The 27,357-nt window shown below is 47.7% G+C and overlaps 1 protein-coding gene across 3 annotated transcripts in view; it reads left to right on the top strand.

Moving 5' to 3' along the window:
* The window catches only part of TRIO (trio Rho guanine nucleotide exchange factor), a 259,897-nt gene that overhangs the window by 26,929 nt on the left and 205,611 nt on the right, over positions 1-27,357 (top strand). For all 3 annotated transcript variants that reach the window (XM_066585716.1, XM_066585718.1, XM_066585717.1), the window contains exon 5: positions 194-706. In XM_066585716.1, coding sequence (XP_066441813.1) covers positions 194-706 — 513 coding nt within the window. The remainder of the gene's footprint in view (positions 1-193; positions 707-27,357) is intronic.

The raw sequence follows: 27,357 nt of genomic DNA, 5'->3' as shown, positions 1-27,357 counted from the left end.
TTGTAGACTTGTGTACAGGTACGGGCGGACACCGCTGCTGGCAGAGCTGGATTCCACTTGCGGACCCGGCTCTGCAGTGTGCAGGGGGCCATAATTTGAGAATAGAAAACACTGCTTTGTGTACATGTTCATATTCTATAAGCTTAGTTCTTAACGTGTTTTTTTTTTTTTTTTCTTTTCCCCCCTTCCTTAGACTAATATGGTTTCTTTAGAAGGCCTTACCAAAGTTGTCGATCCTTCTCAGTTAACGCATGAATTTGATGGTAGCTTGGAGTATAACCATGAAGAATGGATAGAAATCCGGCTGGCATTCGAGGATTTCATTGGTAAAGCTACTCATATGCTTTCACGACTCGAGGAGCTACAAGAAATGCTTGGTAACAAGGACCTGCCTCAGGATTTAGAAGGTTCTCGAAACATGATTGATTCACATTGCCAATTAAAAAAAAGGGTTACTAAAGCCCCCATTGAAGACCTGGATATAGAAGGACAAAAACTCATGGAAAGGATACAAAACAGTGACAGTTTTCCAAAAAAAACTTCTAGCTCTGGCAATGCCGACCTTCAGAATTTTTTACCCAAAGTATCGACCATGCTAGATAGGCTACATTCCACAAGACAACACCTACATCAAGTCTGGCACCATCGGAAGCTGAAGTTGGACCAGTGCTTTCAGCTTCGACTATTTGAGCAGGATGCTGACAAGGTAACGCGTTTTATGACTGTTATGTAATGGCTCGTTGTACTTCTAGCCCTGACCCTTTACATGGCTTGTGCTGATGTGATGGCCAATGGAATAAGCAGCAGAAGTGTCATTCAGGGTTTATCTAGAATTATGATTTTGCTGCAGAACGATCTATAAAGTGCTGGCCTCTGGGGATCTGTTCCTTCTCATTTACTGTCCGTTGCCTGTTGTCAGGTGATGTATGTCTTAAACCCCTTAATGACACGGCCTATTTTGGCGTTGAGGGCCAAATGATTTTTGGTAGATTTTCAACTCCATTTTTCAAAAGCCATAACTTTTGTATTTTTCCATTAATGCGGCCGTATAAGGGCTTGTTTTTTGCGTGGCGAACTGTAGTTTTTATTGGGTACATGGACTATATTGTAAAGCTTTTATTTATGATCGTAGGGAGAGAAAACGCATTAATCCTGCTGTATGTGTATATATATATATATATATATATATATATATATATATATATATATATGTATGTGTATATATATATGTGTGTGTGTGTGTGTGTGTGTGTATATATATGTATGTGTATATATATATATATATTATAATATTTTAAAGCGTTAATTATGCAGCATAAATGACACAATCCATTTTTTTCCTGCGGGCCGGTACGGTTACAACGATACTAAAATGCTTATTTTTTTTTAGGTTTTTCCACTTTTCTGCAATAAATTCTATTTTCTTTTTTTATGCTAATATGAGAGAGCATAAAAAAGAGGGGTTTTTTGCATTTTTTTTTTTTAATTTTTATTTTTTTGTACATTATTTAGATGTTTTGTCGCTCTGGGGGACTTGCACTGTAGCACTGATTATTGCTGCGATAAGGCATTGCAGGACTTCTCTCCTGCAATGCCTTATCACTTATTACAGCAATCAAACTCAATGGCAATACAGGACGCCGGAATATGGCGTCCTGTTGCCATAGCAACCAGCCGGGCTCTCTGCGATAACATTGCGAGAGCCGGCTGAAGTCGCAGAGGGAGTGCGCCCCCCTCTGTGAACCCTTTCCCTGCCGCGATCTACTTAGATTGCGGCAGGGAAGGGGTTAACAGCATGGGCGCATCTCTGATGCACCCCCGCTGTTGCAGCGGGAGGCCGGCTATTAGTGACAGCCAGCTCCCACTGCCAGATAGCTCGAGAACTGTCATGCTCTCGCGCTATCCCTATGATGTAAGGGTACGTCATTTTGCGGGAAGTACCCCGCTCCCATGACGTACCTTTACGTCATGGGGAGGGAAGGGGCTAGTAAACGAGGGGGCTGAGTCATTCTGTGCTTAGGATTCTACACAGAGTGGGGGGATGTGGAGCCACAGGGTGGGCGTGCTGTTAGAGATAAGAGTGAGTTATTCATTATCGCTCACATCTCCACTGCTCAGTGTGTCCCTAGTGTCCATCCTGATTGATTTGCCCCTGCAGTTTTCCCTGGGCCCAATAAATAGGCGACAGCTTAATTTTCCTTTTACATGGAATGAGCTGGTGGGCAAATGATGGCCGGACCGCTCATCCCAGTGATGCTGGCTGCGGTGCTGATACACAGGGGTATCTCCGACATCCCTCATAGGCGGGGCGGCCAGGAAGCGTTCTCCATTCACAGTAAGCAGACAGTTGTTCAAAAGTGGATGGCTGCTGTTTACAGTAAATGTCATTCAGTCGCGGCATGCGTTTACACCGGACCGCTATCGCTCTGATTCTTGCTGGAGTGCGAGAATCTGAACGATAATCATCCAGTGCAAAAGGGCCACAAGGCTGTGTGTACACGCGTGTTGCATCGCAGAGCACATGGACAAGACCCTGCTTATCACATGTCTTATTCATGTGTGGGACTCGCACAAAGATAGCGCATGACCATCACTCCAAATATAAAAATCACTTGTGTACATATGAATTCTGTCCATATCAGTCGGCCGGAGCTAGCATGAGAATATTGGCGTGTAAACCTGGCCTAACCGCAGGCTGTCTCCACTGGTGCAGAGAGCACAATGGTGTGGAGCAATCAGTGATGACAAATGCTAGATTACTGCTCTACACGCCTCGTTTACTGCCAGCTGCAAGGTGATAATTAGTAGTAATCCTGCAGCTCTTGCCCCTGGGGAGTATGGGAAGTCTGTTGTGGGGAGACCCTTCATTGCACACAAGTAATAAAGAGGATATTTTTGCATTTTTTACATTTTCAATAACTTACATTTTATAGTGTTATTTTTAATGGCTTCTATTTATGGAAAAAGTAGCTATTTTGCCATTGATACGTTTAATATTTTAGTACTTTTTGCTCTATACTGTACTAAATACTTAGTATTCCAAAACATTATTGCCTGTCAGTCTATCACTAACAGACAATTTATTAGACCATATTTCAGTTTTCCTAATTTTAGCAGACCTTGGGATCTTGGTTCGGCTCAGAGCTGATGACCTGATAACAGGTCTGCAACGTCCTTAAAGCCAAAGTCGTTAAAGGGCTGTCCCACGTCTTCTAGCTGTTTTGCTACAGGAAGTTTGACAGCTCTGTACATTTTGCAGTGGCCTGGATCGGTACTGCAGGCAGAGTCCTATTGAAGACAGACAATGGTCGCTGCTGAACATCGTACCTTCTGTGCCTGCAATATCTGTAGAATTTCCTATTATGCCTATTGTGGTTAGATGACCGCAATTAAAGCGTTATTCCCACAATCCCAAATGTCCCTTTTTGTGTCCTACATAAAATATAAATAGTTTTTTTATTTTTGATCAATAATAGTGCAGCGAGCTGTACCAGATCCAAGTGCAGGAGCAGCAGAAAGGCATCTTTCTGTCACGGAGGCGCAGCTGCTCTTCTCCCTTTAAAATATGTTTCTGGTGCAGTTTCCATAGGGTGATGCCAGTCTGTGTACAGACCGAACAAATGATATAAAAATGGATGTTTTGGATGTGTCAGAGGTCCTGTATGTGCAGGGGAGAAAAAAGTGCTTTTTTTTTCTCCCCTATCCCCCTGCACATACAGGACCTCTGACACATCCAATACACCTTTGGAATTGTGTCACCCCCAGGCATCCTGTTGTTCTATCCAGCCGAACTGATGAAGGGGTTCGTCCCCGAAACGCGTTTTCAATTGCTGGTTTTTGTTTTGTGAAATAATAAAAAAAAAAAAGTGCTTTCAGCATCACACATTGGACCTTGATCTACATCTTCTAGTAGCTTAGAGGGTTGTGCCTCCATACCAGTATTTTTCTATATCCTTTTTTTCAGCTTTAGGGCTTATGTATACGAGCATATATCGGCCGACATTTTCACGGCCGGACGACATATGCTTCCATCTGAACAGTCCCCCAATTCCCTCCCCCTCACTGGCTCCCTGCTTCTCTCTTCCCCCTCCGAGCGGTTTGCAGCGGGAGTGGGTTGGATGGGGGTGGAGCTAAGATCCCTCCTCCCTCCCCATCCATTGTCCATAGCCAGCAATAGGAGTGGGCGGGACAGAGCGGAGCTTAGCTCTGCCCCCCCCCCCCCCCTATTGCAAACGCCGGAGTAAAGGAGAGAAGCAGAGAGCCGGTGAGGGAAGGGGGGACTGCTCAAATGGAAGCCTATATCGGCCGGCCGTGAAAACGCTGTGTAAATAAGCCCTTCAATATAGAATTACTTAGTATTTTCAGTGCAATTCAGTTTCACTTTACTCAGAGATGGGCCAAATGCACACGGACGGAAATTCTGCGGCATGTCCTACCTCTATGTGAGCCTCGTAGAGGCCCACACAGAAACGTCACTGGTGACGCGCTAGCTCTGGTTCTGCGCATGCGCGACTGTGTGACTGCCGGCGCAGAGCGAAATGCTGGGAGGAGGTGAGCCACGGGTCACTATAGGGGCACGGCTTACATTTTTCTCGAATTGCATTTTGCAGGATTCTCGCAGCGGGATTCGACCTGACTGTAGGAGGCCGTAGGGGCAGTACAATTAGGGAGTATACAGGCATGAGGTGCAGACTTTCTATCTGGACAAAAAATGGTCGCACTGACAGTAATGAAGCACGGGTTTTCTTCCTTTTTCTCTATGCTTTGCCCTCCTGCTTTTCTCTAGTTGCAGCTAGTCTTTTGAGGTCTGAGTTTCCTTAATGAATGTTACAATTGCTTTGGTCTTTGGTGGATTCTTTCTTTCACATCTTAGACTTCAGCAAGAATCTAGAGGAACCATAAAGCACTTAGGAAACACTATCTATTCTATTCCTCCTCTTCACTCTTTTTGGTGTGATTCTTGAACTTTTGGGTACTCACACTTTCTGTCCTTCCCATCACACTGGTTAGTAGCTTTCCTTTCTCTGGAGCTCTGTCTAGCAATCCCCTTGTTCCTTGCTCCTCGATCTCCTCCTTTTAGACTGTTGAAGACTCTCCTGCTCACTCCTCCGTATTTCTCTGGTTGTCTGACTAAAGCCTTTTAAACTAGGTTGTGACAGTCTAGGAATTGACCAACATTGAAGCAACATATACATTATCATTTTACCTCTCCTCAGAGTCCAGTCTTGTATGGAGTGTACCGTCCTGTACACTACAGTAGTGTCTTCTGTAATAGCCTCCCAAAGCACCCACGGTGTGATGTGTATGCCTGATACTACTGCTTGCATCCAACAGTAGTTCTTTTCCAGCTTCTGCTTCTTCCTAGCAAGAGAAACCATGTAATCTTGTAGATATGATACCTTTTAATGGCTAACAAAATACATGATGTTAATGTGAGCTTCCGAACCAAGACAGGGCTCTTCTTCAGGCTTAAATGAAATGGATTCAAAGAGGCATGCATATGCATACACACATACTTATGACAAGGCACAAACATGGATGTAAATAATTTGCACTTGAACGTCTTAAAATCGTCACTGATAAGGGATGGAATGTTTTATGGTCCCTGTATTAGTGTTAGGGGGTCACCAGGCCAGCAGTGTTATCTGTGCTATGGATTTCTCATACTTCCCATTCTCACATAAATCCTTGTGAATAATTTAGCCCTCTATTGAAAGTGTCAAAACTTGTTATAAATTTATATTCCAAAATTCTTCTATGGCTTTGTGACTTTAAATTGCCTTTCAGTATCATAACTTTCATATCTTCTATGTTGTGTCCGTGGCTAGAAAAGTGCTTGGCCACAGGAAATTCTGTCTCTTTAATTGTGTGACGATGAGGGCTCATCCTGGCTTTTAATTTTTGTCCTGTTTGTCTAACATAAAGGCCCCCAACAGAATATTTACTGCCCCGAATTGGGTACACAACATAGGATGTGGAACATGTGAATGTCCTGGGGATCTTATAGTCCTGCTGTGTGTTGGGGATCTGTATCCTGTCCGCGGTCAGTATATGTCGGCAAGTCTTACAGCTCCTTACATTACAGGGATCTTATAGTCCTGCTGTATGTTGGGGTTATGTATCCTGTCTGCGGTCCGTACATGTCAGCAGGTCTTACAGCTCCTTACGTTACAGGGAACTTATAGTCCTGCTGTGTGTTGGGGATCCATATCATGTTCGCGGTCCGTACATGTCAGCAGGTCTTACAGCTCCTTACGTTACAGGGAACTTATAGTCCTGCTGTGTGTTGGGGTTATGTATCCTGTCCGCGGTCCGTACATGTCAGCAGGTCTTACAGCTCCTTACATTACAGGGAACTTATAGTCCTGCTGTGTGTTGGGGATCCATATCATGTTGGCGGTCCGTACATGTCAGCAGGTCTTACAGCTCCTTACATTGCAGGGATAAGTTCCTTTTTCGTGTGTCGGAGGACAATGCACTTCTGATTATAGAGTTCCTCAAATTTGGAGGTTTCCCGTAACACAGAAGGGGAGGGTCTGGGAATATGGTTTGGAAATCTAATTTTAAGACTGTCATCTTTGTATAGCAGGGTTTCCCCAACTCCAGCCCTCATTACCCTCACAGGTCATGTTTTCAGGATATCCTATAGTAAGAACACCTGTGACAATGTCTGAGGTGCTGCCAAGAATTACATCAACTGTGCAATATACTGAGGAAATCCAGAAAACATGACCTGTGGGGGTCCATGAGGACTGGAGTTTGGGAAACTGCAAAGAAACTCTATCATACCTTACTCAGTCTGCCTTAGTACCTCTAGCTGTGGGTTGTAGGTTACTACTAGAGGTACACAATTGTTTCTTTCATTCTCTGTGTAGTTGATTCCTGGGGACCCTGGTGGCTCTGGTGATTTCTGTGTATCCGGGTGGCTCTGGTGATTTCTGGGTATCCGGGTGGCTCTGGTGATTTCTGGGTATCCGGGTGGCTCTGGTGATTTCTGGGTATCCGGGTGGCTCTGGTGATTTCTGGGTATCCGGGTGGCTCTGGTGATTTCTGGGTATCCGGGTGGCTCTGGTGATTTCTGGGTATCCGGGTGGCTCTGGTGATTTCTGGGTATCCGGGTGGCTCTGGTGATTTGGTCATCAGTTGAGGTGGGATGGTAGCCCTGACTTATAAATGTCCTTTTTAGATGGTATAGATGCTCCTCTCTATTGGGTTGGAGCAGATCTGGTTGTATCTAATGGCCTGGTTGTATACCATGCACGTTTTCAGGATGGAAGCTGTCCCATCTGAGGTATGTGGGCCGATCGGGCGGTTTTCAGTATAGGGATATTTGTATTGAGTTGTTTAAAATCTTTATGGTGGTGTCCAAAAAGGTGATTTCTGTTTACGAGTAGCTTAATGTCAGGTTTATGGTGGGATGGAATGCACTGAATCTTTCATGGAATGTTATTAGTTCTTGTTCGGTGTTGGTCCAGATGAATATGATGTCATCAATGTAGCGGAAGTTGGCCAATGGTTTGCTGAAGTGCAAATTATTCACATCCATGTCTGTGCCTTGTCATAAGTATGTGTGTAAATATGTATGCCTCTTCAGATCTATACCATTTAAGCCTGAAGAAGAACCCTGAGAGGTTGGAAAGCTCACTATAACATCATGTATTTTTGTTAGCTATTAAAAGGTATATCTACAACATTACATGCAGAAAGAAAGAAAAAAAGATCTCAGCGCTCAAGGAAAGGGTACCAATTAGTGCAAATATGAAAAAATGGATATAATATTGAACTTACTTTATGGAGGCGTCCTTGCACAGACGCCTCCGGTCCCAGCAGGCATAGAACAAAGTTCTGCAGTATAGGCAATCGGTTCCACGAGTTTATTACTTAAAATGATGGTAGACGCGTTTCGGCCAGTTAAAGCATCTGGCCTTCATCAAGTACCAATCACATTTTGCTCTACTGGCGACATAATAATAGCATTACATCCTACTTTCAGTAGGCCCCTGGCTGCCATCACACCCGCATGGCTTCCTATGATTTTGGAATTGACAGCGGCATTTAAAGAGTTAACAATTCCGACCTGCTGGTGTCCGCTTAAGACACAGCTGGCAGTGTATGGAGGGAGATTGCTGTGCGATCTCTCTTCATGCATAGACCGCTGATACATGCAGTCAAAAGGCGTATAGGCGGTCACTAAGGGGTTAATGGCCAAACAAAATACTTGATAATACGAGCTTTCCAACTTATTTGGGGTTCCTGAGGAAGAGCTCTAAGTAGTTGGAAAACTGCTTCATCATAAATTTTTTTTTTTTGGGCCATTAAAAGGTCTCATATCTACAAGATTCCTTGGTTTCTCTTACGGGAGAACAATCACATTTTGCTCTATTGGAGACATCGGGCCAAACTTTTTTCCTTTTTACCTAGCGGTCATTAGGCAGAGCTCATCTGTTTATGGTTCAAACAGTTTTTATTTTGCTTGCCATGAATAAACATTGGTTACAAAATTATGGAGAAACGTCATGAATAAACACAGTTATAATTAACATATACTCAAGTCTGTCTTCATTTTTCATCCGTATTCTCTGTCTCTAAGGCAATTTCTTTTTTTCGGTTTTCCGTATGTAAACAAATCTATAACAATTGTGTGCCCCGATGGGCTTGAAACTAGTTAATTAAACAATAAGAAGAAGAAGAAATAATAAAAAAGAGGAAAAGAAGAGACGGAGTGTTGGGGGGGGGGGGGACAGTAGCTAGAGAGAGAGAGGAAGTAGGTGGGGGGTGAGGAGGCGTGGGGAGTAAGCGGCCCTGGCTTTCAGGTAACTAGTAGTAGGATTATGGTTTATGGAGTGATAGAGTTGGTTGTGGTGGCAGTCATGGGAACGGGTAGAGCTCTGTTGTCAAGCCATGCGTTTAGGTCCAGGGAGAGTCTAAATTGGTTCCAGGTCAACCATGTCAAGATGTATTTGTTGTGTCTCATTTCGTCCTTTGCACAGTTCTTCCATATACCTTATGTGGTCTAGCACGTCTAACCACATCAGTCTTGAGGGGGGTGTCGCCGACTTCCAGTTTCTGGGGATTATCTGGCGCATGGCCATAACAAAAAATCTAAGTAGGGAACCTTTAGAACGGGCTATTGATCCAGGGAACATGGAAAGCAAAGCCATTTCTGGCGTAAACGTGATTTTGCATCTGCTCACATAGGAGTACAAGGCATTGACCTGCCAGAGGGGGCAAACCTGGGGGCAAGACCACCATATGTGGACTAATGTGCCAGATTCCGTTTGGCACCTCCAGCAAGTATTCGAATACTGGGGGAATATCCTAGCTAGTCCCACCGGGGTTCGGTACCATCTTGTGAGGATTTTATAGTTTAGTTCCTGTAGTTTACTAGATACATTTATGTTATGGGTTAAGATGTATGCTTTCTTCCATGACTCCTCTGGGGGTGTGATTCCAAGGTCCCTCTCCCATTCCTGCACCAGGTCCCTATTTCTATCCCGCGTGTCTTCCTCTATTAACATCCTGTACAGTGATGATATTTTCTGTTGCGCCGTAGAAGCCGAGAGACACATCCCCTCAAAGGTAGTCAGAGGGCGTCTCATCTGGCGTGAGTCCCCCAGGGCCCCCACGTAGTGACGCAGTTGGAGGTATTGAAACCACGCTCCGGGTGGGGGTCTTTGCCCTTCCAATAGTTTGTGTAGTGTTTTGAATCCGTCGCCTAGGGTCATGTCCCTGAGCCTTAAAATCGCGCCTGTGATGACATTTGTCAGGGGAGTACCCTTTAAAAAGTTAGGGATATCTATATTACCGACCAGGGGAGTGAGTGGGCCCGGCCTCAGGATCATGCCCGATTTGGTCGCTGGTCTAAGCCAGGTCGAGACCATGTCTTCCATGAATGGAGACCAGCCTAGGCCTTTGTGTTTCCCATTGCCTGGGATCCAAATGAGATCTCCGCCACCAAAGGGGACTGAGTCTTGTTCCATCTCCACCCATAACTTCTGAAGTCTGCAATGGAACAAATCCAGGATCCATTTGGTCAGTGCCGCTGTATGGTATAAGGCAACAATTGGGATACCCATGCCTCCTCGGTCCTTGGGACCGGAGAGGGCCTTCCAGTTGTGTCTGGGTCTGCTACCCCCCCAGATGAAAGCCATAATAGACTTCCTAATCTGTGATCAGAATGATCCTGGTAAATGAATAGGCACTGTTTGGAACAGGTAAAGAAATCTTGGCAGAACGTTCATTTTTACTGCGCTTATTCTGCCGAACCAGGACATGGGGACCAGTTGCCATCTTTTGAAGTCTGCTTCTAGCGTGGAGAGGAGGGGTTTGTAATTTTTTAGAAAGAGCTTGTCTAGGTCTTTTGTGATTATTACACCTAAATATTTGAGGTCGTCCTGCTTCCATTTTAACGGGAGAGTGGGTCTCAAGGCTTCCGCCTCCGAGTCCGTTATAGTGACATTGGGAATTATTGACTTGCTGAGGTTCACCTTAAATTCTGCTAAGATGCTAGGGAGAGCGATTCTGGGGTTTGTGACGTATACCAGCAAGTCATCCGCGTATAAAGTTACTTTATTTTCTTTGTTACCTAGTCTAACGCCGCTAATATTGGTGTTTTTGCTCGGAGAGCATTCGCTAGGGTTTCCATCACTAAGATGTATAGGGAGGGAGACGGGACAGCCTTGTCTTGTGCCATTACGTATTTGTATAGGTGGCGAAAGCTGACCATTCACCCGGGCGGAAGGGTGTTTGTATCGCGCCATTATCCAGTTCCTTAGTCTGGGCCCATGCCCACCTGCCCCAGAAACCCCCAACTCACCCTATCAAACGCCTTCTCTGCATCTACAGAGAGCAGGCACAGAGGGTCTCCGGAGGCGCGCGCCCGGGACACCAGGGCAAGTGTTCTAATTGTGTTGTGCCCTACCTCCCTCCCCGGGACAAAGCCCACCTGGTCTTTATGAACTAATGAGGGAATGAAGGATTGAAGGCGGTTAGCCAAGATTTTCGAAAAAATCTTAGTGTCCACATTTAAAAGTGATATTGGTCTATAACCGCCACAGGCAGCAGGATCTTTCCCTGTCTTGGGGATTACCGTTATTACTGCTTGTAATGCTTGAGCGGGAAAGGGGCAGGAGTTGGATATAGAGTTAAATGCGTTAAGCATCAGGGGGGCCAAACTCTCTACGAGAAGCTTATAGAAGCGAGGCGTGAAGCCATCTGGTCCTGGGCTTTTCCCGATTTTCAGGGACTGGATAGCTTCTTTTACTTCCTCGAGAGTGATGTCTCCCTCAAGCGCTCCCTTGTCTGTTTCTGAAATGCTTTTGGGAGCAAACTTGATTAAGTAATTATCCCTGTCCTGCAGCAGGCCTACGTCTTGGTCCCCAAGCCTATCCGGCAGATTATATAGGTTGTGGTAATATTTATGGAAGCTGTTTACTATTTTGGTGTTGGTGTTAACTAAGCCTTCGTCCGGAGTATTAATTGCGAAGATAGAAGTCTGCGGAGTTTCTGGGTTTAGTGCCTTGGCTAGCCCTTTGCCAAATTTATTACCATATTCGTAGAAATATCCTCTAGCTCTATCCCTGCGACATAGTGAGGCTTGGTCCAGCCGTTGCAGGATCCTGCCACGTATTTCCCAGATTTCAGACGCTCTTGCATTCGATGGGTCAGCTTTGTTTATATTTTCGAGATGGTTCATTTGGGATAGAAGACCCTCCAAGGTGGTAGCTCTTTCCTTTTTCAGGCGCGCCCCGTGGGAGAATTCCCCGGAGTACACATTTGAGAGCCTCCCACTTTATAGGGTCTGGGGTGCTATCTGCTGAGTGGTCTGTGTTAAAGTTTTCAATGGCCTGTTGTATTGCTTGCATGCAAGCTGTGTCCATCAGCAGGTTGTCATTTAAGCGCCAGTTAGTGTTGGTGGTGTCCCCTGTGGTGCCTCTAATTGATCCCTAAACCGGAGCGTGGTCAGACCAGATGAAGGGGCCTATGGTGCTTAAAGGGGTTGTCCCGCGCCGAAACGGGTTTTTTTTTTTTCAAACCCCCCCCCAGTTCGGCGCGAGACAACCCCGATGCAGGGAAGTAAAGAAAGTTTACCGGAGCGCTTACCTTAATCCCCGCGCTCCGGTGACTTCAATACTTACCGCTGAAGATGGCCGCCGGGATCCTCTGTCTTCGTGGACCGCAGCTCTTCTGTGCGGTCCACTGCCGATTCCAGCCTCCTGATTGGCTGGAATCGGCACGTGACGGGGCGGAGCTACACGGAGCCGCTCTCTGGCACGAGCGGCTCCATAGAAGACTGCTGAAGACCCGGACTGCGCAAGCGCGGCTAATTTGGCCATCGGAGGCCAAAAATTAGTCGGCACCATGGAGACGAGGACGCTAGCAACGGAGCAGGTAAGTAAAAAACTTTTTATAACTTCTGTATGGCTCATAATTAATGCACAATGTACATTACAAAGTGCATTAATATGGCCATACAGAAGTGTATAGACCCACTTGCTGCCTCGGGACAACCCCTTTAAGGGGTCACGATCTAAAAGTTTATGTGAAATGAATAAATAATCTAGGCGTTCGTATGAGTTGTGGGACGGGGAGAAGAAGCTGTAATCTCTCTCTTTAGGGTGCAGGGTCCTCCAAAAGTCGATGAGTTTGAGGCTAGCCAATTCTCTACGTAACCTACGGAGTGATGTGTGTGCAATGACAGACTTACCCCCAGAGGAGTCAAGCGAGGGTTCCAAGCAGAGGTTGAAGTCCCCAGCTAGTAGTATATTGGAGCCATCCGCGAAGGTCTTCAGGGCCCCCAGTATCCGGATACCATAGCGTACCTGTGCTTGATTTGGAAAGTATATATTAGCGATAGTTACAATTTTATTACAAATCTGGATTTCCCCCCAAAAAAATCTGCCGTCTTCGTCGATCAGCGAAGAAATGAATTTGTGGGGGAGTTCCTTGTGTATGGCTATGGAGGTTCCTCCTGCTTTTTTGCTAGGGTGCGGGCTGTGGTGCCATGTTGTATAATTGCGGTTTTTGCATTTAGGGATTTTATTTACTTGAAAATGCGTTTCCTGTAGAAGCGCGATCATTATTTGGTGTCTATGCAGGTGGTCCAGTATTTGCCCCCTCTTGGCAGGCTTGTTCATTCCGCTCACGTTATAGGTACCAAACGCAATGTTAGCCATATTCCAGATTCAGTTGGGGGGGATTGTTTAGAGGTCGGGGTAAGGGGGGGGGGGGGGGTAGGGTGACAGAAAAAGAGGGAAAGAGAAAGAAAGGTTTACGTAAAGAAACCTTCTGCGGCATATAGCAGCCGCATGTGCTATCATGGTGAGAAGTGTTGTGGCCGCAGCTTTGTGCGACATTTCACCTCCGGTGGGGAGTGTTAGGATACCAGATAAAACGGGACTGGCCCCCGCCTTCACCCCCCCCCCCCCCCCAAATAGTTATTGCAGAGTTTGGGGTACCCACAAGGGCCCCTGTAAATAACCCCCTAGCAACGGCGAATCAAAACAGATAGCTCAATATATAACAGCAACTTAAAAGTATTGTAAGCGGCAAATGTTTCAGCAACGAGAGGGTGATGCCACCCGAGCAGCCAAGCCAGGTTTTATATTTTCTCCCCACGTCAAAAGATCAAGGCATGTGTGCAGGAGGAAACCGTTAGGGGCTTGGCTCCTGAGTGTCTGTTTCCCTTCGGTGGAGTCCCTGGCTAGTAGACTCTCTCAGGAGGGTTTTGCTATGGAGTGAAAGACATCAGGTGCCTGGTTCAGGTCTTCTGCGACGCTCGCGGCGTTGTCTGGCTTGTACGGTCTGCCAGTGCTCTTGAGCTGTCGGTGTCATCAAGGTTGGGGCATTTGGCCAGTCAGGGAGTGTAATCAGTGGAAGCTGGAAAGTCCCTAGGAATTTAGGCAGGTCCCCTAATGTGCGAAGTGTGGCTGACTTGCCTTCCTTTCTGGCAATCAAGGAAAAATGGGTATCCCCAGTGATATAATATGCCCTTTTCTCTAAGCATTGTTAGTAGTGGCTTCAGTGCTCCTCTGAGGTAGAGTGTGGCGCGCAAGGTCTTGGAGTAAGACGAGCGGTTTGCCATCATGTGCTAGGTTCCCCCTTTCTCTAGCAGCGCGCTTAATGGATTCCTTTTCCCTGAAATAATGGATCCTGCATATTATGTGTCTTGGTCTGTTTGGGTCGTTCGTCTTGGGTCCCAGCGCCCTGTGAATCCTATCAATTATGACTGGATTGTCCGGTGTGCGGTCTAGCAGGTGCAGAAAAAATGTTTGAGCCCAAGTCTCTAGTTGGAGGCCCTCTACTTCCTCAGGTAGACCTCGAATGCGCAGATCATTTCTTCTGTTCCTGTTTTTAAGGTCATCTATGTGCATAGTCAGGTTGGCAATTTGGTCTGCTTGATATTGTATGGCTTGCCTGTGTGACTCTAGGATGGCTGCCGTGCCCTCCTGTGCTTCCTCCACCGGCAGCAACCTGTGCCTCATCTGATGTATATCAGAATGGATTCGTCAAGAGCTTGTTTGTTGGACGTTTCGAATCTTGTAAACAGAGCTTGCAGCTAACTTTTTGTGGGGATTGACCTAATGTGGGCTTTCCACCCTTCAGTGTCCTTGTTGGTGTTTTCCCCTACGTTTGGGCTATTGCCTGGGCTACTGCATGTGCTGCGCTCTGGGGACACTGACCATCCCAGGGGGTCGTTGCCCCCTTTAACGCTGGGAGGGGTGAAGTGTGTGGCAGGTGAGGCTTCTGCTGATGGGGTCTTATGTGTTGAGGAGGGGGGGCCATGCTGGCATTACTCACAGTTCTGCTGTTTTCTTTTGCCTCCCTGGGTGCTGCAGCTGCAGGGTCGTCTTGTGCTGGGAGCCCCCGGTGTGTGGAGGTTGCTGCCCCCTCTCCCTGCGAGGTCCCGGGCAATGCTGGTTGCTGTGGCTGCCGTGTAGCGCTGTTCGGCATATCGCCTGGTGAGGAAGACTGGGACCCATGTGGTCTCGCGGGAGCCGGCGCCATCTTTAGCTTCCTCCTGGCGCTCTGGCATGGAGCGCCGAGAAATCTCTCCATTGTCACTCTCCTGCTGCTCGGAGCCGCCGCTTTCAGCTCCGGGATGTTCTTCTTGCCCATCCTGTCCTGGATGGGCGAAATTCGCCATTCTGTGGGAGTTTGCAACTCGGGGAAGGGTGAGTGTAGCGGGAGCCTGTCTCGCACACGTCCTACTCAGGCATCCGCTAGCCACGCCCCCCTGAGCTCATCTGTTTACAGCTATAGCCATGCATGTGCCGAAGATACAATACTTGAACCACCTAGGAGAAATGATATAGTAAAAAAATGTTTTAAATACAGGGGGTGGACAAAAACATGGAAGCACCGTATGAAATGCATGCAATTTTGACCGTTAGCACTGATCTGTGCTTTTGCCCCCTGCTTTGCTAAGAGCGTTCCCACCAAATTTGTGTTTACTTCCTCTTGCCCTGCTCTTGGTGGTTTGGGGAGCTGGCTGGTAACAGCAGTTGAGTTGGCTCAAAGCCCTGACCAATGGAACCTTGTTGCTTGGGCAGATGTTCACTTCTACCTGGCAGCATCTTTGTCGTATCACCTCCACTTGTAGATACCTGGAATTCTAAATGATATTTCAATAAGACCTGTAGAGACCGACTTTAAGGCATGCATCTTGTGTTTCCATATTATTGTCCACCTCCTGTACATTCAAAGTGATTCTGCTAAAGGGAGACAGTGAGGAGGTGCCGTGGTAAGATGCTGGAAGCTTCTGCGAAACGTCTTCCAGTCTGACAGCGCTGATGTGAGGAGCGCTCGGTAAATACATAGTATGTTAGGCTGAAGGGAGGCAATGTCCATCTAGTTAAGCCTATTTCCACCCCCCTTGTTGATCCAGAGGAAGGCAAAAAACCCCAAAAGGCAGAAGCCAATTGGCCCATCTGGGGGAAAACCATTCCTTCCCGACTCCATAATGGCAGCCAGAATAATCCCTGGCAGGAGCCCGCTTGGGCATGCACAGATGCAGCTTATTTTTACATGACTTTTAGTCCGACTTCACACGGACCCCAAAATCTTGTGGCATCTTTAGGCAGTGCGACAGCGCTACAAAACACGTTTGTGAGACCCGTGCTTCACAATGGATTCCTTCACATTGGCAATGTTTTCACTGATACTATGTTACAAAAAATAGCGCCATTCTGGGTTTCCCTAATCTTCCATGTTTCCCTACGGAGCCTCCTTGTTTATCGCATCACATGAACTTGCTATCTTCGTGCAATGCTTTTTTAACATTAGAATGTCTTATTGACTCTCACTATAAACTGCGTGATTTTCTCGCAGGCGCGATGCTATGTGACATTATTCTCAAGAAAAAGCACCTCTGATGTGATAAAACACATGTACAAAGCTGCGGCATCGCGGTCAACTCCGTGAAGGAGGCCTTAGTGCGGTTGAACCTTTGGTGCCACACTTTGTTTACCCCTTCCATCAGATAACTATTGTTCTGGTAAGATCAGACAAGTGACCCTCTGCTACACGGAACGACGCGAGCGCTGATGTCACCGCTGGATCCCGCCATCCAGCAATCGCTTTTATGCTGGCTGAGGAGACATCAGTATTAAAGTCCTGGAAATCCTTGAACTCCTTAAAGGGGGGGTTCTGACATCAAAAAAAAAAAAAATTGTACTCGCCTTGCCTGGCCTGGCCCGATCGCCAGGCATGTCCCCTCCAGCCGGCATCTTCTTCTGTGCCTTTAAAGCAGAGCAGGAGCGGTCAAAAAGACCGCTTCCTGCTCTGGGCCATCCGTCAGGCACTTCCGAGGTGAACGGACGGACCGCTCACAACAAGCACGTCACAAGCAGTGCTTGCTGTGGGCGGCCCGTCCGTCCTGCTGAACTCCGGAGTGCTGCGCATGCGCAGTGGAGACACAGCCCGTCCTGACTCCTGTCAGAGGGCACCTCTCCACTGCGCATGCGCGCGATCCCGGAGCGGCGTGGCTCGTGCAGACAGAAGAGGAGGAACAGCGCCTGCCGGGAGATGACCCCCCCGATGTCAACAACAACAGAAGAACAGGTAAGTATAAGATTTTTATGCTTTAGCAGCCATTAAACCGTGGGTTCCCTGGGTCCATTAGGCAGACCAGGGAACAATGGCTGCTAAAGCATAAAAAAATTATTTGTGTCAGAACCCCTTTAAATATTTTATCAGGCAACTTCAGGGAACGTCTGAAAGAATGAGAGGGACACGAAACGGGATTTCTAGTGCTGACAGCCTGATAAAGGGCGGTTGCTTTACCCCCAGCCCCCCCTCCTCCAGGAGCTGCCATTGTACTGGTCACTCTGCATGGTCTTCTGGGCGCCGGGTTCTTTTTACAAACACATTCGTTCTTTTCTTCTGATATTCCTCTGGATTTTGCCCCTCCCCGACGCTCTCCAGCTTTCTGGATGCATTTGGTGGCTTCCAGGGGACTACAGGTGTGACAGCTGGCCCCTCCCTGGGCTCCACAGGCTACACCAGGTGAGCTGCAGTTTGGTTCCTTGGTGTTTTTTTTTCTTCCCCTTGCTGTATCCTCCAAGGTGCTGTACTTCTTATTTGTTCTGTATTCTGTAGTTTTGGTTTTTTTTGGAGTATGAGTTTTTCATGATTTGTTGTTATAGATTTTTCTTCTTGCAGATGGGTGACCACCATTCACCGTGAGGGGTTAATAAGGCGGTAATTTGATAGATCGGACCTTTATGGATGCAGTTTATCTATCTATCTATCTATCATCTTTATTATAAATATGGGAAAAGAGTTTTTTAGACTTTCTATTATTTATTTGTTTTTGTTTTTTTTTAAATAAAACTTTCTGAAACTGATTTTTACACTTTTTTTTTTGTTTGTCCCCGTAGGGAACAAGAACTTGTGGTTTAATCTCGCCTGCAGTATGATGTAATACCATAGCATTACATTAATACCTCGATCTGCCAGGCAATCTGTCAAGCACGCCGCAGATATAGCTTGATATGCAATCTGCGATGGCAGCGCTGGGAGGTTTCAGAAGGCCGCCGGCTGTCCGAACTCTCATTTATATGCTGCTGTCAGAATTTGTGGCGGCATTTAAAGGGTCAATGGTCTGGATTGGCATATGTACTGCTGTTGCCAGAGAGTATCAGCTGTAAAAAAAAACAAAACATTCGATCCCCTTCCATACATACCCCAATCGCACAGGACATAACTGTACATCCTGCATCGTTAAGGGGTTAAAGGGGTCGTCTCGTGAAATCAAGTGGGGTCATACACTTCCGTATGGCCATATTAATGCACTTTGTAATATACATCGTGCATTAAATATGAGCCATACAGAAGTTATTCACTTACCTGCTCCGTTGCTGGCGTCCCCGTCTCCATGGATCCGTCTAATTTCGGTGTCGTCTTGCTTTTTTAGACACGCTTGCGCAGATGGGTCTTCTCCCCTCGGCTCGGCAGCAGCTGCGTTTTGGCTCCTCCCCCTTGTACGCATCATCGCGTAGCTCCGCCCCATGACGTGTGCCGATTCCAGCCTCCTGATTGTCTGAAATCGGCACATGTGACGGGGGCGGAGCTACCGGACCATTTACACCAGCCAATGATGGCTAAAAAAAATTGCTAATCGGCAATTTTTAGCGATAATCGGTGCGTGTAAATGTGCGCCCATCATCCACTTTTCGTGCACTGCTAGTTAATCATTAAATTCAGTCCAACCTAAAAATCGTCCTTCACTCTTATCAGATGTTCTCCATGGGGAGTGCTGATAGCATTGTTTCCCCAAGGATCTGAGCACAGATAATAACCTCCTGCTATTAACTGCATTCAGCTAAAGGCTTCATTTGCATACCTAATTGGTACTTAAGTAGCTGAGTAGCTACTTAGTAGTTTATGCAAAATGATCGCTCAAAGCTGTCACTCAAACTGTCCTCTGAGCTATCATCTGCCCGTGTAACCCAGCCTTAATACTGTCTTATCACTGCCAAAACAGGTACTGAACAATGCTTGGTGACCCGAACACACCGCAGGATTATTTTTTAGTCTTGGCTCTTTTATGTATTTGGAAATGACAGACTCCCTGACAGATGTAGCAAGGTTTAACTTGACCATAAAGTGTGAGGGCCCATTTACACGCAAAAATAATCTTTCAAACGATTAGCAATCGTTTTGCATAAAGTATTAATGGGCACTAATGTATTTACACGCAACGGTTATCTCTCAAAAGCCATCATTTTTTAAAGAATTTTGAGCAATCGTTACGTGTAAATGGGCCTTTGAGGTGATTTTCTGTGCCACGCTTTTGTCTTTTGAATTGCCTTTTAATGGGATTTGTTGTGTTCTAAGATAACAAAAGGTTTTCAAAGTCTTAAGATAAGTGCAGTAAGGTTCTGCAACTGTTTTTAGTACTCTCCTACCACCTCATGGGGGTCTCTATGGCCATGCTAATTAGAACTTCTTATGGTAACACATGTGTCAAAATCCCAAGAGTGGATTACCTGTCCATTAAAGGAAGGGGGGACCAGATCGTTCAGAGAGTCATAGAATGGTAGAGTTGGAAGAGACCTCCAGGGTCATCGGGTCCAACCCCTGCTCAGTGCAGGATCACTAGATCATCCCAGACAGATATTTGTCCAGCCTTTGTTTGAACACTTCCATTGAAGAACTCCCCACCTCCCGTGGCGACCTGTTCCCCTCATTGATCCCCTCACTGTCTAATGTCTAATCTGTGTCTCCTCCCTTCCAATTTCATCCCATTGCTTCTAGTCTTTCCTTGTACAGATAAGAATAGGGCTGATCCCTCTGCACTGTGACAGCCCTTCAGATATTTGTACACCGCTATTAAGTCTCCTCTCAGCCTAGTGGGGTGCCCAGAATTGTTTGCCTTTTTGGCTGCTACATCACGTTGTTTTTTTTCAAAACTTTTTTATTACAAGTTTTCATAATCAAAAACAAACCATAGCAACTCACATTATGATACAAGAGGAAAAAAAATTGCATAGTTAAATCGCATTAACATCTTTGACACATGTACATGTTGAGTATGAAAACTCGCCATTTCTTAAAAAATTTTGGTGCTTGGGATTCTGCCGGTTTTTCCTCTGCAGTCTCTCCATTTTTAGAAGGTGTTTTAGTTGCTGTATGATATCTGGCACTCCCGGGGGACTGGCCTGCAACCATTTTGCTAACAGGCTCCTCTTGCCTATTATGAGAATAGTGTGTATCAAATTAGCGTTTTTTATATGGCTAGGGAGAGAGTGTAATACATAAGCTTGTGGGCTCAATGGTAGAGTAATTCCTGCAAGTTCATGTACCAAAGATTTAATTTCTGTCCAGAGTGTTTTGATTTGGGGGCAATGCCAGATTCCATGCAGAAAATCTGTTTTTGGTTGTGAGCATCTAGGGCACGCCTGCAGTCTAGCTGGGCTACCGGGGTGTGGGGGTATGTTGAAACCATAAATCGCTCCATGTATGATTTTAAAATAAGTTTCCCTCCATTTCTCATTGGTTATAGCCTTTCTTATAGAGATCCAACTATCTACCAGTTTTTGAGATAGTTCTGGGTCTTGTAGTTCCCGTTCCCACTTTTTAAACAGAGGTGTACTCTCTGTTTCGGCCCACCCCTCCCTGAATCGGTAGTATAGATCAGATATAGAATGCCTTTGCGATGATCCTTGCAGGAGCATGTCAATTGGATTTGTTTTTGCCTCTTTTGAGACATCCCCAAGTCTAGCTCTTAGAAAACCCTTTATTTGTGCATATGGTAACGCCATAGCTCGAACATTTTATTGTCTTGCCCTTCTTTGTACTCCGGATGCCCCCACAAATCCATATGTTTTGATAATTTGAACGGTAGCTGATAGTTTTTGCGGGTTATTTTCCAGGCAGCAATGGTGTCCTTTGCCATAGTAGAATGTTTGGCCCCCGACGGAAGACTAGAAAATCCTGTGTGTAGGAGAGCATTTAAGCTCCAAGGGTGCATCAGGTCATTCTCTAGCTGGTAGTTTGAGAAATGGCTCGTCTTCAGTAGCCAGTCAACTGAATGTCGCATAAGGCTGGCTATATTATATGCACGTATATCTGGAAAGTTCAATCCACCTCTAGTCTTAGGTAGCATAAGCTTTTTCAAGGCTATACGTGGACGTTTGCGGGACCAGATAAAGGCCGTGAATGCTGTGTTTAGCCTTCCCAAATCTTGTCGTTTAAGTAAAAGTGGGATAGATTGCAATGGATAGAGAAGCTTTGGGAAACTGCTACATCACATTGTTGACTCATGTTCAGTCTATGATCTATTAGTATACCCAAGTCTTTTTTTACATGTGCTGCTGCTTAGCCCAATTCCTTCCCTTCTGTATGTGACTTTTTTCATTTTTCTTGCCCAGATGTAGGACTTTGCATTTCTCCTTGTTAAATACCATTCTGTTAGTCGCCGCCGGCTGTTCAAGCTTTTCTAGATCTTTTTGAATACTTTCTCTCTTCCCTAGTGTTAGCTATCCCTCCTAGCTTTGTGTTGTCAGTAAATCTGATCAGTTTCCCATCAATTCCCTCCTCTAGATTATTTTATAAAAATGTTGAACCCTGGGCCTAGGACAGAGCCTTGTGGTACCCCACTTGATACATTCTTCCACTTGGATGTGCAGCCATTTATGACCACTCTTTGAGTACGATCACTCAACCAGTTGTGAATCCACCTAACCGTTGCCTTGTTAATCCCATATTTAGCCATTTTTTCAATAATAATGGTATGAAATACTTTGTCAAATGCTTTACTAAAGTCAAGATATACATGATCAACCCAGTCGGTAATTCTGTCATAGAAGGAACTTGGATGCATCTGGCATGACCTGTTTGTTACAAACCCATGCTGGCTATGGGCAATTACCCCATTTTCATCCAAGTACTTGCATATATGTCGTTTAATAATTTGTTCAAAGAGCTTTCCCGGTATAGAAGTCAGGCTCGCAGGCCTGTAGTTTCCTGGATCCACCTTCTACCCTTTCTTGAAGATAGGGACAACATTTGCACTCTTCCAATCTTTTGGAATTTTCAAAGATTATGGCGAGTGGTTCAGCAATTACCTCTGCTGCTTCCTTTAGTATCCTAGGATGTAATTCATCTGGACCTTGACACTTGAATTTATGTAAGTTAGCTAAGTGTTCCCTCTCCATCTCTCTGCTTATAGATAGCCTGCATTCTTTTATTCCCCCAATAGCTCAGGGAAGATCAGCGGATGTTTATCTGAGCTCTAGAGAAAGCGAGCAGCATATCATCCCCGTCTGTGATAAACCAGATTTACTCCTTCCACTCCACTTATGTCACAAACGCCAGGAGTTAAACCGCCTGCACACGAATGGGTCAGATTCTGCAGCAAAATCTGACCCTGTGCCCGTCCGGTGGCCCTGCGTACCTGTCTTGAATTTTAATCCTGTACTGCAGATGGTCCGGCCGGCACACATGTACAGTACAGATTTTGCCACACTGTCACCAGGTAATGACACGGATCCCGTGACCTCTCCGCAATGATTACAGAAGGGCCGCGGGTCGGATGGCTTCCATTGACTTCAATGGAAGCCATTTGCACGGAATCCGCCGAAAATCTATGTACAATTATGTATCTTGTGTTGCAACATCTTTGAGTAAAACAAAGTTTAAAAAAGAGCATGCTGTGAATTTTTCCTCCACAAGCGGAAAATTACAAATTATTTTCACTTGTGGGTGGGAAGAATCACTTTTCCATAGCATTCTATGGGTGCTATTTGCTGTGGAATTCGGCGATGGACACCCGCTTCAGTTTCCGCAATCAAATCCGTCCATGTAGAGCCGGCCTCAAGGTGTTTCTACAAAGATCCTTTCCCTTCCAGATCCACTGACTGACAGATGATACGTCCGCTTACTGTGTAGATGATCACACTGATTACAGGAAATATTCCCTCTCCCTGCTTGGGAAGTGATGAAGAAAGCATTGGTATTCCGCGTAAGACATGGAGAAGCTGGCTGGTGTGCCGAGCTCTAGCATCTTGTACTGCCGAGCTCTAGTATCTTCAGCCAAGCACTTCTTTCCTCCCTGTCTCCCTGCCACATACAGGACCTCTGGCACATCCAAAAACCTTTGGAATTGTGTCACCCCAGGCATCCTGTCATGTTAATTCCAGCCAAACTGACGAAGGGTCTCGTCCCCGAAACGCGTTTTCACTTGCTGGTTTTTATTTTGTTAATAAAGAAGTGCTTTCACGATCGCATACCGGACCTTAATATTCTACTAGCTTAGAGTGTTGCACCTTCACACCAGTATTTTTCCGCACTCTTTTCGCTATACTCGCGCCCATTTTGGTGGAGCGTTATCTGGTCGGCCGCACCCCCATCATTTGAAACGCTTCATACTCCAGAACTGTTTCACCACTCTCACCGGGTCTTGCTTCACCCTCCTTTTTCATCTCTTTTACTCTCAGAAGAAGTAAGTATAATACAAAAAACACCAGCACTCCAGTGTTTGAAACCGTGACAAGCAGAGAATATGGGGGCGTATTATAGCATCCAGGTTAAGCAGCATATATCACTTCTCAGGGGTGCTTATTGAAAAGCACCCCTGGATCCTGGAAAGCAGGCAGAATCCAAGTAATAAATAAGGAAGTCTTTATTGTGCGACGCGTTTCGGCTGAGCTGTCGGCCTTAAGCATAAAATCATATACAACATGTTGGCAATTTATAGAACATGCATACCTATAACCCCGGTGGAAAAAATAAATACAGGAGAATTCACTAAATTAAAAACTAAGGAAATGTATTATATATTTTATTTTAATACCCCCATACCAAATGGGCTCAATGAGGTTTAAGAGAAATTTTAAAATATATCCAATAAAAATATATATATATATCCAAAAATATTTTTAATTAGTATAAGTCTATAGTTTTATAATATGTTTAGTAAATAATCATACATATATATATGTTTTAGCCTATCGTGTAGTCTTATTAGTTTTGGAGGTGTAGACTTTATATAATTCAGCTAGCGGAAAGCTAACCATGAGCCTTATCAGTGCCGCGTGCTGAGTTCTCAAAGGAATACCGCTGATACTGTTTAAGCTGTTATCTCACTCGGAAAACACAGCAGGGTATGCAGAAGACAGCGCTCCAGCTGTGTTCTGCATACCCTGCTCGGAGCGCTAAGCTGGATAGCAGCTGAGGGCTCCGAGAACACAGCAGGAGTATGCAGAAGATAGCGCTCCAGCTGTGTTCTGCATACCCCGCTCTGAGCGCTCCGAGAACACAGCAGGAGTATGCAGAAGACAGCGCTCCAGCTGTGTTCTGCATACCCTGCTCGAAGCGCTCAGCTGGATACCAGTTGAGCGCTCCGAGAACACAGCAGTTCTCAGAGCGTGTAAATGCACACAACGGTTATTGCTCAAAAGATTGCCTTTGAGCGAATTTTCAGCGACTTTAAATGGGCTTTAAGAGGCAGACAAGGGCTTTTGAAGCAAGGAAACAGAGCTTCAGTGTAGTAAGGTGGTAGAGAAATGGGCCTAAAAGGAACATAAAATGTTTCCATGTTTTCTCCATGGATTACCATGAGTTCCCAGCGGTCCAGAGTTGTACACTCCATAATGTTATGTGTTTGTTTGAGTATATAGAGATTAGAGCTGTGACTGTGGTAAAATCTGCCTGTTTAGCCGCCCTGTTCCCCCATTGGCTGTCAGCTGCCCTGTTCCCCCATTGGCTGCCAGCTGCCCTGTTCCCCCCATTGGCTGCCAGCTGCCCTGTTCCCCCCATTGGCTGCCAGCTGCCCTGTTCCCCCCCCATTGGCTGCCAGCTGCCCTGTTCCCCCCCATTGGCTGCCAGCTGCCCTGTTCCCCCCCCCCATTGGCTGCCAGCTGCCCTGTTCCCCCCCCCATTGGCTGCCAGCTGCCCTGTTCCCCCCCCCCATTGGCTGCCAGCTGCCCTGTTCCCCCCCCCCATTGGCTGCCAGCTGCCCTGTTCCCCCCCCCCCATTGGCTGCCAGCTGCCCTGTTCCCCCCCCATTGGCTGCCAGCTGCCCTGTTCCCCCCCCCCATTGGCTGTCAGCTGCCCTGTTCCCCCCCCCCCCATTGGCTGTCAGCTGCCCTGTTCCCCCCCCCCCATTGGCTGCCAGCTGCCCTGTTCCCCCCCCCCATTGGCTGCCAGCTGCCCTGTTCCCCCCCCCATTGGCTGCCAGCTGCCCTGTCCCCCCCCCCATTGGCTGCCAGCTGCCCTGTTCCCCCCCCCATTGGCTGCCAGCTGCCCTGTTCCCCCCCCCATTGGCTGTCAGCTGCCCTGTTCCCCCCCCCATTGGCTGTCAGCTGCCCTGTTCCCCCCCCATTGGCTGTCAGCTGCCCTGTTCCCCCCCCCCATTGGCTGTCAGCTGCCCTGTTCCCCCCCCAATTGGCTGTCAGCTGCCCTGTTCCCCCCCCATTGGCTGTCAGCTGCCCTGTTCCCCCCCAATTGGCTGTCAGCTGCCCTGTTCCCCCCCCAATTGGCTGTCAGCTGCCCTGTTCCCCCCCCCAATTGGCTGTCAGCTGCCCTGTTCCCCCCCCCAATTGGCTGTCAGCTGCCCTGTCCCCCCCCCCCCATTGGCTGTCAGCTGCCCTGTCCCCCCCCCCCATTGGCTGTCAGCTGCCCTGTCCCCCCCCCCCCATTGGCTGTCAGCTGCCCTGTCCCCCCCCCCATTGGCTGTCAGCTGCCCTGTCCCCCCCCCCATTGGCTGTCAGCTGCCCTGTCCCCCCCCCCCCCATTGGCTGTCAGCTGCCCTGTCCCCCCCCCCATTGGCTGTCAGCTGCCCTGTTCCCCCCCCATTGGCTGTCAGCTGCCCTGTTCCCCCCCCATTGGCTGTCAGCTGCCCTGTCCCCCCCCCCATTGGCTGTCAGCTGCCCTGTCCCCCCCCCCATTGGCTGTCAGCTGCCCTGTCCCCCCCCCATTGGCTGTCAGCTGCCCTGTCCCCCCCCCATTGGCTGTCAGCTGCCCTGTCCCCCCCCCCATTGGCTGTCAGCTGCCCTGTTCCCCCCCCCCCCATTGGCTGTCAGCTGCCCTGTTCCCCCCCCCCCCATTGGCTGTCAGCTGCCCTGTTCCCCCCCCCCCCCATTGGCTGTCAGCTGCCCTGGTTCCCCCCCCCCCCATTGGCTGTCAGCTGCCCTGGTTCCCCCCCCCCCCATTGGCTGTCAGCTGCCCTGTTTCCCCCCCCCCCCCATTGGCTGTCAGCTGCCCTGTTTCCCCCCCCCCCCATTGGCTGTCAGCTGCCCTGTTTCCCCCCCCCCCCATTGGCTGTCAGCTGCCCTGTTCCCCCCCCCCCCATTGGCTGTCAGCTGCCCTGTTCCCCCCCCCCATTGGCTGTCAGCTGCCCTGTTCCCCCCCCCATTGGCTGTCAGCTGCCCTGTTCCCCCCCCCCCCCCCATTGGCTGTCAGCTGCCCTGTCCCCCCCCCCATTGGCTGTCAGCTGCCCTGTCCCCCCCCCCATTGGCTGTCAGCTGCCCTGTCCCCCCCCCCCCATTGGCTGTCAGCTGCCCTGTTCCCCCCCCCCCCCCCCATTGGCTGTCAGCTGCCCTGTTCCCCCCCCCCCATTGGCTGTCAGCTGCCCTGTTCCCCCCCCCATTGGCTGTCAGCTGCCCTGTTCCCCCCCCCCATTGGCTGTCAGCTGCCCTGTTCCTCCCCCCCCCCATTGGCTGTCAGCTGCCCTGTTCCCCCCCCCCCCCCCATTGGCTGTCAGCTGCCCTGTTCCCCCCCCCCCCATTGGCTGTCAGCTGCCCTGTTCCCCCCCCCCCCCCCTATTGGCTGTCAGCTGCCCTGTTCCCCCCCCCCCCCCCCCCCATTGGCTGTCAGCTGCCCTGTTCCCCCCCCCATTGGCTGTCAGCTGCCCGGTTGCCCCCCATTGGCTGTCAGCTGGATTGTAATAGCAATGCGATTGGCTGGCAGACAGTGAGGTGACAGAGGAGGCACATGATTCGTTGCTAGTTAGATTTCTGTCAATTCGTTCAGAAAGGGAAGAAAGGATTAGATGTGTTTCCCTTCACTCCCCAGTGAAGTCTTATTGTTGAGCTGTCCCCCCCCCCCTCCCCCGCTACCTGTCAGGAGTGCTACGGCACCCTCCAGAGGAAGGGACAGCAACCCCCATCATCCCCATTTTGCTTTTTTTTTTTTTTTTTTTTTTTTTTTGCTCGTAACAGATTTGCTACCATCATTCCTGACTACGGGTGGCAATTATTTGTCTGTTGTCAAATTACTGTCAGTAGCCATCGTCTTGGAGGGGAAGTGGAGCGAAGACTGGCTGCCACCGTGAATGGGTATGTGGCCATTGAAAGCTGAAAGTTTCCTTTTTAAGTATGCCCAATCTTCTACAACTGCTGAACATACCCTAAA

This window comes from Eleutherodactylus coqui, chromosome 12, assembly GCF_035609145.1.
Source record: "Eleutherodactylus coqui strain aEleCoq1 chromosome 12, aEleCoq1.hap1, whole genome shotgun sequence".
NCBI classification, from domain to species: Eukaryota; Metazoa; Chordata; class Amphibia; order Anura; family Eleutherodactylidae; genus Eleutherodactylus; species Eleutherodactylus coqui.
The sequence above is the reverse complement of the archived record's forward strand: the minus strand, read 5'-3'. Positions and strand labels throughout refer to the sequence as shown.